The sequence below is a fragment of the Macrobrachium nipponense genome, chromosome 13 (genome assembly GCF_015104395.2).
Source record: "Macrobrachium nipponense isolate FS-2020 chromosome 13, ASM1510439v2, whole genome shotgun sequence".
In the NCBI taxonomy this organism is placed as follows: domain Eukaryota; kingdom Metazoa; phylum Arthropoda; class Malacostraca; order Decapoda; family Palaemonidae; genus Macrobrachium; species Macrobrachium nipponense.
In genome coordinates, this window is record NC_087206.1 from 34,421,015 (window position 1) to 34,435,571 (window position 14,557).

Consider the following 14,557-nt stretch of genomic DNA (forward strand, 5'->3'; position numbering starts at 1 on the left):
TAGAAAGATTATATAACTCATGAATGAGATAAAAAAAACCACTGCTTAAGAAAAAACTCAAGCATAAGAAAAAAAATTTGATTGTCCAAATCATCCACTTCCTGGATACGAGGATCCCTGTCTGCCTCCTCTAATGGATTCCCAGGGTTTAGCACTGGAGCATATGATCTATCAGTCCCTAACATTCTTGTGGGAGTCTGAATGCCTGATGTGCAGAGAAGAGAGAGGTCTCAATCACTGGCTTGAGACACAGAAGACCCCTTCTTGCACAGGGGCAATACGTAGTCATGTCCATGGACTGTGGTCTCTCCTTGAAGATTGCAATTTTGTAGAGGTTAAATAGGGTGAGTCAGCAATCTTGAACCATCTGATGAAGAACCATGGTCATATCCATCTCCATGGCTGTGCCTAGCCACACGTCTGTTTCTATCTTCGCAGCTGCACCTGTTCACACAGCCACGTCTGTGAAAATCGGAAGGAATCACAATATCTTCTGGTCAACGTGATCTGGAGCTCAAGACCCAGGAGAGTGGAGGCCAGGAGGGCTAGGAACTGTCGTGGTGGCCGATACTGGGTTGTGAAAAGACATGAAGTGGGATAATAGGCCATCTAAGGTTGGTATCCTTGATAAGCCTAAAGAGACCCAATCAACCCTTCCAGGTGGGGGAATATACCCCCCCCCCCCCCCCACCAGAAAGATGGGGCAGCTTGAGGCATAAAATGTCCTGATCCCTCCTAAAACTTCCCAAGATGAATCAATGGAAGAATTGGAAGGGGACAAGCCTTCAAAGGAAGAAGCAGCAACTGGAGGAGGTCTAGACAAGGGAGATGCAGAACAATGAGGAGAGAGAAACATCCATTGGAGAAGAAAATCCATCCCAAGATTGTCTCCAATTTCCTCTTGTGTTGCAGCTTCTTGGCAAATCTCCTCCACTGCTTAGGAGACCAAGAACGACATTCAGAACAAGTCATAGTCACATTACAAGCATTCGATCTCCACTTACAGATATATGGTGGGATGCTATAATCATACACCCTTATCATATTGAAACATCCCCCTTTTCATAAAAAGGAAAAATACAGTACATTTTTCTTATGCAACACAACTAGTTCATTTTGGGATAACTTGCCATCAAAATCTGAAACAAATTTGACTCTGTATAACATAATTCACAACTGAAATTACTGCATCACTGAAAACATTAATACATGAACTCTTTATCTACAGTACTTCAGTTTCAACTCAAATGTCTTCTCGGTAGCGTATGGGCTTGACAGTGTTTCGTTTGGGTCTTTCACTTGGGACAGAGGCTATGGGATGCCTAACAGGTGATGATGGCATCACCAGTTCTATTTCAGCTAGATGATGTATAATGTTCTTATGCTCATCAAAACTGACAGATTTAAGATGTGCAATGTTGTTGTCTTGCAGAGTTAGCTCACTACGTATTGGTGTCATCGGCTGGAAACTCTCTGAATATCAATTGTTTTACAGCATTCCATGAAAGTTCCTTCAAAAACTTTTGGTTTCTTCTTATTTCACTACTATTTGGGGTAATTAAGATATATGACCTGGGTTCAGGATTTTTCAACTTTATTGTTGCAGGAAACCAATTCTTGCCATATTGCACAAGAACCTTCATGCCAGGTAATAACTCACTCAACTCTGAATGTGTATGAAGATCATAATTGCTTATAGAATTGTTGCTAGTCTCCTGTAGCTTGAAGTGATGATCCATGAGATCAGGGGTTGCCTCCACTTTAACAGGAAAGCTATTCGATATCTTCTTCCCGAATAAGAGTTCGGCAGGAATTTTCATTCCATTATAAAGAGGGCATGCTCTGTATGCTAAATCCATTTGACTGAGCATACCTTAGGCTACTGATGATATGAATAATATTCCATTCTTCAACAAATCTCTCAAATTCAGCAGATGAATATTGGGGTCCATCGTCAGCGTACAGGATCTGGCTTGGGTCGTGGATACTGAAAAGTTCTTCCAGAAAATTTTTGACATCTCTCGACATGGTATCTCGGCCTAGTTGCTTAATAAAAGGCATTTTACTGAAATTATCAGCTGCAATGATAAAATTCTGGTTATGTCATTCAAAAAGATGTGGTAATAAACTGTCATGGAAGACTGGGGATTGAATGTGACAGCATAGGTTCATTTGGGTATTTAATGGCATTTAACAGGCATTCCTGGCAATTATCTGTGTTCAGCAATATCCGTAAACATGCCATTCCAGTAAAGGCATTCCTTTGTTCTGATCTGGCTTTTAGAGTTTCCTAGATGTCCTTCATGTATTCTCTTCAAATATTCAGTCTTCATTGAGTAGTAGACATTCTCCAAAGAATATAACACCATCTTCAACAGATAGGAAACCCTTCACTGAAAAATATTGACGAATCGACTTTGGCAGACTTTTGGCCGACTCAGGCCAACTGCTTGTCACTTGCCCTTGGAGTATGGAGAGCTCATAGTTTAGGTCTGTAGCTTGTTTGACTTTTTCGAACTGTCTTTGTGAGATCTGCATGAAATGAACGACTCGTTCTAGCTGGACTTTTGCTCTAGGTGACAGCTGGACCCTTAATAAATAATCTGCAAAAATTAAGTCTTTTCCTGGTTTGTACTGTATAGTTACATCATATGACTAAATGTGGAGTACAGGGGCGGACTGGCCATCAGGAGATACTGGACTTTTCCACATGGGCTGCCCCAGTCTGAGAGCCGCTTGGGCTGGTCTTTAGTATGGAAAAAGGAGAAAACGTAAGAAAGGAAAATTGAAAATAAAATAATAATGATAATAATAAAATAGAATGAATGGAGGAACCTACAAACAGTTAAACAGGAGAGAAGTTTCTGCACCTTAAAATTCATCAAGAAGCCCCTAAGGAGTACTCTCACAAGAACATCTGCAGGCTTTTATGTTGATGGCAGTAGAGAAGGGTATTTTAATGATTCTTGATAATGATGTCATAATTGATAAGGTTGCTGAAAAGATTAAACTGCTCAGAAAATTGCTGACATATTGAGAATTGTATGGCACACTTGCTTTTGTCCATTCTTTTGAATAAGTTACTTTTAAAAACAATTCAAATTTAAGTTGTCGGAATCTTGATTAAAAGGCAGGATGCCAAAAATAGGCTTTGTAGTAAGCATTTTATTGTAATTGTTCTATCTAAAGATTTCTAATGAGGATAAATATAGGTTTTCTTTTGAGTCATGTACTGTGTGTGTTTGATTACATGCCAATAATATAGGCCTATGGTATAGTGACATTTACTGTATAGTGTACACATGCTCAGATCTCATGTGACACGACTCCAGAGGATTTCGTTCATAATTCACTAACTAGCAACCTAGCATGCTCCATATTTATCTATTATTTCAATGCGCAAACACGATTATTGCATACAATAAGGCCATAATATGTTTCATAAGAGTGAAATCTGTCATATATTTCAAAACTTTAAGAAAATATCACGTGTAGCCAAAGTTCAGAAAAAACTCTTACGAAACATTTTCAAAAATTTCGTTCACACATTGCTGAAGCATTTGACCAAAATGAAGTCGTCATCAAACCTCAGTTCAAAAGTTGAATAAAAAAAATGAAAAATTGTCATAGCATTAATAATGCTTCCAAAGCAAGCATAAAATTTGAAATAGTCCCATTTGATTGCTTTTGCACCTCAATGCTGAAAAAATGTAAAAATGTATATACTAAAGTAGAATGCGTCCACCGATATCAACGTGTGAGGGGAGCATGTGTGACGTATCATTAGTGTCGGTGCAACAACAACCACCTGGTGTAATATGAGTAGGTCTACAATGAGTAGCATCAATGAAGTTATCTTAAAAACATTTACTTTATGTGTGTTAGAGGAATATTTGAATTTTTATACATAATTATTTGTTATATTTCTTAAATATTTACAAAATTATTGCATACTACCAAATATTCGCCAATGCAATTATTTTTTTGTCAAAGCCAAAATATTGTTCCTAGGCCTAGGTGTTAGGATTTCTTTACTTTACTCTTGACATTCCCATCTCTCTAATAACAATTTCTGGCCAGAAAGCAAATGAGGTTATCTACACATTCTAACACTTCAAGTTGCCTTATGAAAGAATAAATTATATACAAAAAACGAGCTGAAGAACTTTTAAGAAAATATTTTAAACCAGTTGAAAAACAAGTGTTCCATACTCCTTCATATTAATACTTATGATATTTCAATTAATAGCCATCTTCTCCATATATTCAAAATCATTGTCGCCTTTTATTCCTCAAAGAACAGGTAATCTCTACAAAAAGAAATATTAGTAATAGATTACATCTCAGAAGGCTTAGATTATTTTTCAAGGCCTATAAATCATTTTGCAACATCAGGTAGCTTCAACACAGCTTAAAACTTCAACATTCAAAGAAAACTGGTTGTAATTCATATTCCTATTGTATTCCTCAAAGAACAGGTAATCTCTACAAATAAATTCATTAGGAACACTGAACGGATTACATCTCAGAAGGCTTTGACTATTTTTTAGGCCTATAAAACATTTTGTAACATACAGGCAGCTTAAACACAGCCAAAAACTTCAACATTCAAAGAAAACCTGTTTTAATTCATTTTCCTACTTTGAAAGTGTTGTTATGATTGTTGAGCTTATTAGGTCTACTGTCATAATGCTGCAGACATAGTTATGTTGACCAGTCTGAGGAGCATGTTAAGAGTGCTTTCAATGATGGCACCGCTAACCTTATCACACTACACTTTGAACTAGGCAACATAAAAAAAAAATCTGTTCAAATCTCACAGATTACAAATTATAGCAATGCCTAAAAGGGATCATAAATATTTATAAAGCCATAAGGAAAATAGGGCTAGCTGTGAATTCGCAAACTTTTCGACATGCATGACATTAGAAAATTTTTTTTTTAACATTACTCGGCAACGTCACATTGAGTCTGCGAATCTGGACAATACGAAAAGAATCATGTCGCCTGAGATTAGAGCACCACTTTACATTACGTATTTATAGCAGTTTATCAACATTTTCCTTTATATTGATCGACTAGGTGGGTTTAAAATGCATGCAAACCTGTTTATGTTTCAAAAAATTCTCAGGGGGGAAGGCATTCACAGCCGCTGCCCCCCCCCCCCCCCCCCCCCAGATGAATAGGCTTACTTTGCTCGCCAGGTGGGCTGCTTCAAAGACAAAACTCCAGGGCTGATTTTGAGTCCCAGTCCCACTCCTTGCAGAGTAACATGTGTTGGAGCCTTGAGGAGCTTGGCTAAGTTGCTTGAGATGAATGCTTTCCAGTGGTTTGTGATCACTAATTACAGTAACAGCTTTATCATATACAAAATAATGAAAATGTTTGAGGGCATAAACAACACTAATAATTTCTCTCTCAATATTAGCATTACATGGTTCCACTGGTGTGAGGGACTTTGAGGCCAAAGCAACTTGCCTCCCATCTTGCATCAGAGCAGCTCCCAGCCCATGCTGCAAGGCATCTACTTCAAGAGTAACAGGACTTGTATCAAAATAATGAGTCTCATATGTAAATGAATTGCTTTCTTGAGTTCATCAAATGATCTAATTGTCAATGGTTCACTCATATGAGACTTCCTTCTTGAGTAACTGCCTTAAAACCTTGGTTTTCTCTCCCATCATGGGTAAAAAAGGGCTTAAATACTGTACTAGTCCTAAGAAACTTTGTAGTTCCCTCACATTTGATGGAGGGGGTTGTCGATTGATTTCATCATACTTTGCATGGTCTGGTTGCATGCCATCCTTAGACCATACAAGACCGTAAAAATATATGGTTTGTTGTCGCACAAGACATTTCTCAGCCTGAAAAACAAGGCCTTCTTCCCTTGCCACCTTCAGTAGCTTATGAAGATTATAATCATGTTCCTGTATGTCGCTCCTATAAACTACTACATCATCAGTTATAACAGTCACTCCCTCTCTTACTTTTCCAAGAATCTTATCCACTCATATGGGACTTCCTTCTTGAGTAACTGCCTTAAAACCTTAGTTTTCTCCGCTGTCAGGGGTTACAAAAGGGCTTAAATATTGTACTAGTCTTAAGAAACTTTGTAGTTCCCTTACGCTTGGTGGAGAGGGCCATAGATTGATTTTATCACACTTTACAGGGTGGGTCTGGTTGCATGCCATCCTTAGACCATACAAAACCGTAAAAATTTATGGTTTGTTGTCGCACATGACATTTCTCAGCCCAAAAAACAAGGCCTTCTTCCCTGGCCACCTTCAGTAGCTTATGAAGATTATAATCATGTTTTCTTCCATAAACTACAATGTCATCAGCCATACCAATTACCTCCCTCTCTTACTTTTCCAAGAATTTTACCCATCCAACACTGAAAAGTATCTTGTGAAACACTTAGTCCAAAAGGCAGACAGAGGAAATGATACTTCCTAGGTGGACTCTGGAAAGGGCAAAATTTACTGCTCTCGTCATCAAGCTTAATTGATCAATAGCCATTTTTGGCATCCAACTTTGAATAAAGGACACTGCCTGACATTGTGTGTGCTATCTCTTCTAAAGTGGGTATCTTATGATGAGTCCTCTTTAGTGCAACATTCGGGTGCTGGGGATCAAGACACCCACAATTCACCAGAAGTCTTCCTCATAAAAGCTAATGCATGTATCCACTCAGATGTCTCATCCTCTGGGTACTTCTTCACAACTCCCGTATTTTTTAACTCTTGTATTTTTGCAATTATCTCATCTCTTAACTGAATTAGGTACTTTATAGGTGGAACGACTACAGAACAAGATTGGGGTTTTAACTCCATGTGGTATTCGCCTTTCGTATCGCCAATTTCTCCAAAACATTCAGGGTACAAATTGCACATTGCTTGTACATCAGGTATAGGAGCAGGCCTTGAGGTTTTGGTCCTCCTTGACACTTGATATATTCTTGCTTTCCTTTATAGCAATAACTCCTAGTCTCTCACAGGCATCACATGACAGAATTGCTGGTCCATTAGTATCAGAGGCGTAAAAAAGTAAATTGACAACTGGGGATTCATCCAGAATTGTTGGTATGTCTATAATTCCATATGCATGAATGTTTGTATCATTCACGGCTGTAAGTTTAGCCAAAATTGGCTTCAGTGTCCTTGTGAAATTTCCATTGCCATAAGGGTACATCTGTTGTTCCCCTTTTGAATTATTAATGGCAGCTACATTTACTTCCACAATTCAATGGCGTGTCATCAAAATGGATTTCCTTATTTTCTTCAGTCACTTGGTTACTGTGGTCTTGGGTTTTTCCACATCTCTCTGGTCCTTTCCTTGGACTTGGCCCTTGACATGCTTTGTTGTCAGGAAAGTGAACGAATTTTTATATTCTGACAGACACCCTCAAAGTGATTCATTCTACTGCATATCTGGCTCTTCTTCCCATAGGCAGGGCATCTCTTAGTAGGATGATGGAATCCACAATACCTGCAGCTCTTCTGTTGTACTGAATGGCTTTGTTCTCTTTTTATAGCATTCACGGATGTGCTTTTCTCAAATGAGGAAGTATTTGAGAGCGTTGCTGCTTGGAAATTCTGTGCTGTCTCAATGGCATCATTAAAGGTTAGAGCATTCCCCTTATACATGAAAACTATAGCTCTGCCTTTACCTTTAACCTGCAAACATAGTCTTCAACTGATTCTGACTCATCACCCATTTATTCTGTGTGCCTACCAGATTATCAGCAAACTTCCTAAAAATAACATTGGATTTTTCTTTTGAGTATCAGTCAACTGCCAAGAATTCCATAACTGCTTTCATTGTGACCCAGCAGAAGGTTTTATATTGTGCCATTGATTTTTAGCTTCTACCTTATTGATAAATCAGTAACTTCCAAGGAAATCCTTCCATTCATTAAAAACACAGACTTGGTCCACCTGCGACCAGTCCTATTTGGGCATTTCCACACTGGTAGTCATAATTGCTTAGCACCCTTATTCACAAGTATTATTATGGGAGAAAAATTTGCTTTCATCTCGGGAACTCTTCCATGAAAACTACTACAGCAAATTATCATAATCTCAAAATTATACCCTATTCTCCAGAAGAACCATAGCTCATTACTCTACAACTCCTCAAACTGTGAGCAGTGATACATAATACTACTGTATAATAAAAAAAATATCATGATCTTGCTGCCATACATATATTAATATTGACACAATAAGAAATTTTTGTTGTAGGTAATTAACACACCCAAGGATAAATTTTCAAAGGACATCAGCAATAAGGGCAATACCAGCATACATTATCAAAAAAGCTGACTGATTAACAGCAGAATCTCTAAATAGGTTAGGCTAGTTAGGCTATGGTACTGTATATGTTGGTATCATTCAAAGTAGCATAAAAAAAATATCATTCACATTGTACCTATCTAATTATTACAAAGCATTAATTATCAAACAATAAATACAGTAACTGTTGGAAGTACAGATGGCTATTTATTAATTATGAAGGCTACATAAAAACTTCATCCTGGCAGTGTCAGCAATGCTATCACACATTGGTAGTCATTGTACATCAGCTTCTCATCAAACGTCTTGGGTAATCACTTTGCATCAACAACTCAAAAATAGTGGTGGCTGTATAGGGTACCTGTAATGTCTATGATCACTGCACAAATATATTGCAAACTTGAATTATCATACCTGTATCCAAGTTATATCCTCTTGATGATTGCAGTCCTTCACACATATGTCAAAAGTATTGATCATCGGAAGGTCTCTACGTGCCAAAACAACTTGGGAAACTCGATGCAGTGGAGCTTAATACAACAACTATAGCCACTTATCTTCAAAATCTGGTGCCAATTCTTTCAGTTTAGTACATTCTTGAAACATCCCACAGCTGTCACCATGATATATGGTGGGATGTCTTAATGACGCATCGTATAAAGTGGCATTGCTTTATTGAAAACACTTCCTGAAGTAGGCATAAGTCTGTGATGCATACAACTTTGGAATCAAAATAATGGATTTTTACATCTAAACAAAATTCATCATATTGAAACACCTACTACAAGTTGAAAGGGGGATCAGTTTCAAAGGAAGCAAGGAAATGTGAACAAAGGCAGATGCCTACACTGGGACATTTTCTCTAAGGCTTACAAGAAATCTTAGCTGGGTTAAAACAAAATACATTCACACAAAAACACACCAAAAATTACTGTAGTACACAAAAACACAAACAAGAAAACACGGCCAAAGGGAGAAATCTGGCTTTAGGGAGGAAAGCGAAAGAGACATTCTGTCAAGGCAGTAGGAAGTAAACTAATATATCACAGAGTTGAGATTGGGTTGTTGTCCGCTTCCTCCCTCATCTCTATGACAGATGCCAGATGCCACCAGTTCCTTGAATAAAGAATTCTTATTGTTTTTTACTGGTTACCAGCTGGCACTAGAAGATTTATCCTAATGTTAGGACCCAGATTTTTTCTGCATCTGAACAATTATTAATTCATTGTTATTTTTTCTTTTTTAATAACTGATCTCTTCTTTCTGTATTTCCCATTACCTTCTGTTATTACAATTTTAATAACTGATCTCTTCTTTCTGTATTTCTCATTACCTTCTGTTACTTTTTTGTAATGAACACCATGTTTTTAGAAAAAGGCTTGGATTTCAGTTTTAAGTCATTGGCCCCTGTGGGCTTGTTACCTATGAATAGGGTTTATCTTCTGAGTAATATAATGATAATAATTCCGGTTGTACAGTGGAATTGGGAATGATGCACACCATCATCAGAGTTTCTGGACATGTGCAGCCTTTTCAATCTTATTTGAGATAAGTAGAGCGAACTAGGATTTCTTCCATGGAAATATACTGACATGATCAGTGGGGTTCAATTGAAAACAGGTTTTGGAACAAAGTTCAATTAGTGTCCAGGGGGCTACCTAGCTGTCTCTATCCACTTAGCTAGGTTATTTTCAGTTTGAAGGTGTGGTTAGAAAAACTGAGTGCAAAACATCCATTGTGTAGGTAGTCATTTCATGATAATACAAAAAGATTTTGCCTTGTTAGGATTGAGAAACAAATGGATCAGTTATTAAGGTTCCTGAAGTCCTTGACCTTCAGTCATTGCCATAGGCTGCTTAATTTACCACTCTAATTTGAATGAGAAGTAGGTGGTTTTTGAGTTTATTAATATTTTTTTCTTAACAATAATTTTTTATTTGGGAAAGACCTCCCAGCAGTTGATCTGGATCTAATTGCCTTACCCAAAAGTTAACTTTTTCTCAGAAATTGTTTCATAGTTAAGAGTTCTGTACTTACATCATAGACGTAATTAATTTTCCTTTGCATGTTTGTGACTATGTTTTCTTTCCAGGGCCAGTGCCTAATTAATGTAGGTGGTGATGTTGTGCAAGTGATATACAATGTTGGCTCAGCCTTGCAAGATGGCACTGTTGAAGAATAATTCATGTAATCCAACAAACATCAGGTGTACAAAATTTGTATGATGGTTGAAGAGTTAGCATGTCTTTCATCCCCTATATTCTTGTTCAATGTAGTTTTCATGACATTTAATTTTACATAACTATCTTTATTTTGGTCTTATCATAAAGATATTTAAGGATAACATTACTCTTATGGGGTGGGTTTGTTTTCGTCCATTTCATATAAGCAAATCTTGTGGTATTTACAAATGCCTTTACTCATCAAGAGTGTATCAGTTTGCCTTGCCAGTAGAGTATTCATTGATTAGCAAAGGGAGTTCATGCCTCAACAAAAGTAATCCATCATGCACCTATGATGAAATTTGTATACAGGCAGTCCCCAGTTTACTACAGTTCCGGCTTACGACATTCCGAGGTTACAACACTTTTCAAATATATCCGTCAGAAATTATTTCTTGGTGTACAACGAATGTTCCAGGGTTACAAAACTTATGATGCCCATCTGACGGAAGACATATGACTCCAAAAAGGCAAAGTAATATATATTTGAAGGTTTTCTTATGAAAAACACAATCAAAATGGAGTTTATTTAGTTTTCAATACAACCAAAGCATTAAAATTAAGGTTTTCTTAGGATTTTTGACATTGTTTCGGTTTACGTACAATGATTTTCAGCTTACGACACAGCGCAAGATTGGAACCACCATCATAAACAGGGGACTGCCTTTATTTGAAAACATTGATTGTACTATAGATATTATCTCTTCTTTGACTTATATTATTATGATTGATTGATATAAAAGACTGCTGTAAGTTAGGGTGCATGTCATGGTATTTTACAATTTTTCCGATCTATGTGCCAGTTCCTTTTCTTTCAGTACAGGCAGTTCCTCTGGTTTCCAGAAATGTCCTAGTTACTATCTTTGGTAACTTGTATAGGCTTGGCAGTTTATTAACAACCATCACAAAACATTCTTTAATCATTCATTAAACATTCATAACTCATAGACATTAATGTACAACATCCTGCTTTCTTGGAACAAAAGTGCATCAGTAAAGCAGTAAATTTTTTAGATCAACACCTTTTTAGACCTATATTTCTTGCTTGAATCTTTCTCTCACACCAGCACTGTCAGTCCAGAAAAGATACTTGGTCTTATTATAACAACAACAGGAGCCCCAAAATATCCCTTTTACATGGTGATATGATTGAATTGGACAGTGCTTAGAGAGAAATCAATTACCATTCACAGATATTGGCTCCCATTCATAACATTTGAGCACAATGGTTATACACTCAAGTTCTTCACTTGAGGTGAATAAGGATAAGAGAATTAAACAAGCCTTGAAAAAGTCACCCCCTTTGCACATCAAATCCTAGTTTGCATTTGTGAAAAGAAATCTGCATACTACATATCTTTTAACAAAATGAGAGTACTGAGCATGGTTTGGGAGGGACCGCCTGTACTGTAGATAGATACTTACAGTAATGGTAACCCTTAGTATTTATGCCTTACATTTTTTCATATTAGGCTATGAATCATTGTCATTCTTCAACAAATTAATGTTTGATTGTGATAATATACTCTATTTTATTATGAAACATTTATGTAATTATTATTATTAAACATTTATGTCACTTTTCAAAAAGTATTTTAATATGTTATGCCTTTTTGCAGTTTATTATTTTTAGTTGGGCTTGAATAGTGAACCTTGGTTACATTATTTGTTTAAGAAATTAATGTTTTTGTTAATTCATGGGTCTAAATTGGAAATGACCAATATTGCAAAGATGTCTTTTGACGATGTTTAGCTGTAACTTACTTAGGGGATGAATGCATAATAATTCCTATAGAATAAGACAACTTCATGCTTTACAGTAAAGTACAGTATAGCCCAAGAATTTTAATCTGTTCTTCTGTGAAGAATTTGTTCCTAAAGGGCCCCTCTTGCTCACAGTGGTTTTATGTTTTTGAGACTCTAGCTCTACTTGAAGTTGGGGCAAAATGTATTAAATGAAAATGAACTTAATGTAAATAAGAATATATGGTATACATATAGTATTTATATTTATGGTTGTTTTTGACTAATTTTGTAATGAATGTATTGTAGACTTCCTTCTCATTAAGATGACACCTTTTATTACCTGGAAAGCACTCTGTGAAGATATTCACTTGTTTTCTGCAGCATGAAAGAGAAATTGAACAACATTAGAAAGACATATTTAAAGACATGCAATAAATTGCAGTATTTATGTTAACTATGTACAGTTAATCATGTATTGTAAAGGATACTGATTGATTTGTAACATATATGTTGATAGTGTACTGAATATTGGTGGAAATGTTTACATTAAGACCTGATATTTTCTTTGTAAATATATGTACTGAATATTATTGCATAACCAGTAAAGGTTGGGATACATGATGTGAAAAAAGAACTGATTCTACCCAGTGTCAAAGCAGGTCTTTTTACAGTTATTTAATTAGAAATTTATTTATTATATAATATATATATTTTTTATATTCTCCAGTTTGTTGAATCTATTCATGGTTAATACGGTGGGCACTGCTAGAAGGTGTCAAGAGGGATTGTCCTGGAGTTTTAGAAAGAACAGAATGCAATGCATTGTACTCCTGCATATATAGAATTTTGCAGAGTATGTATATTCCCAGATTATTCCCCTCATCATAGTAATATCATTTGTACCAATTTCATAAATATTTTAAATTACCAAAACAGGAGTAGCAGCAAGTAATGCCACTATACATGTTATCTTGATGAATTATTCTATATCAGATATTTACAGCATTTCTTGTTTTTAACAATTTATAAGCCAATTTCAATGGCTATTAAATTTGCAGTGTTATTAAATATTAACAATCATTGCACACATTTAATTAAAAATAACAATACATTTTTGTACATTAAAAAGACCAAAATTCTGAACAAATGGAACATTTATATGTTCCATGATTTATGACACATTAAAAATTACATCTGCAGCCTGTATTTCTTTGGCCCATACATTATGAGGATTTTATTTAGGTACAGGCAGTCACCGGTTTTTGGCAGGGGTTCTGTTCTCGGCAGGGTGCTGATAAGCAAAAACTGCAATTAACTGAAACTCAGCAATTTACAGGGCTTATAACTGGTTAATGGCGCTGATAATCAGTTAATGGCACCATAACTGTATCATTGGCGCTAGACAAACGCTATAAAACTGGATCGCCATTAGCTGAGTCCGCCGATAACTGGGGACTACCTATAGTGCGTGTGTGTGTGTGTGTGTGTGTGTATATATATATATATAGTATATTATATCTATATATATAGGGATATATTTATATAATATATATATATATATATACACATATATAAGTATAGCTATAAAACACATATATACATATACTAAACAGGCAGCCCTCGCTTAACAGCGGGGGTTCCGTTCCCAACCGATGCTGCTGACCGAAAATCAGTGATAACAGAATGAAAAACCTGCTTGACGGCGCCGCTAGCCAGATATCGGCACCGTTAACCAGAGATTGGCGTTGCTGTTAACTAGAAATTGGTGCTGCTAACTGGATATCGGCCCTGCTAACCAGAGATTGGCACCGAAAATCCAGTTAACAGTGTTACTAGACAAAGGCCATAAAAATGGATAGCCGTTAACTGATACCACTGTTAACCAAGGGCTGCGTGTATAGGCAATCCTCAGTTATTGGTGGGGATTGTGTCCCAATGGCCCGATTATAAGCAAAAATCGCTAACTGAAAATCTTTGATTTATGGCGCTGAAAACTGGATTTTGGCTCTGATAACCAGTTAATGGCGCCCCTGTTAGGTATGTACAGCACCATAACTATTATTGGAGCTGATAACTGGAAATTGGCACATAATGGCGGCAAAATCGCTGATTCAGCCTCAGAGAAGTGCCATAAAACCTGATTGTCGATAACCGGGGACTGTCTGTATAGTGCGTGTGTGTATATATATATATATCCATATATATAATATATATATATATTATATATTAATATATATATAGATATAGAATATATATATATATATATTTACAGATAAAATGTTAATACTTAATTGC

At 36.4% G+C, this 14,557-nt stretch overlaps 1 protein-coding gene across 4 annotated transcripts in view; it reads left to right on the plus strand.

Annotated features, from left to right (window-relative positions):
- Positions 1-13,720, plus strand: part of LOC135225732 (uncharacterized) — a 391,490-nt gene extending 377,770 nt beyond the window's left edge. For all 4 annotated transcript variants that reach the window (XM_064265117.1, XM_064265118.1, XM_064265116.1 and 1 more), the window contains one exon: positions 10,387-13,720. In XM_064265117.1, the coding sequence (XP_064121187.1) occupies positions 10,387-10,476 (90 nt within the window). In that variant the 3' untranslated portion in view covers positions 10,477-13,720. The remainder of the gene's footprint in view (positions 1-10,386) is intronic.
- Positions 13,721-14,557: the final 837 nt, after the last annotated feature.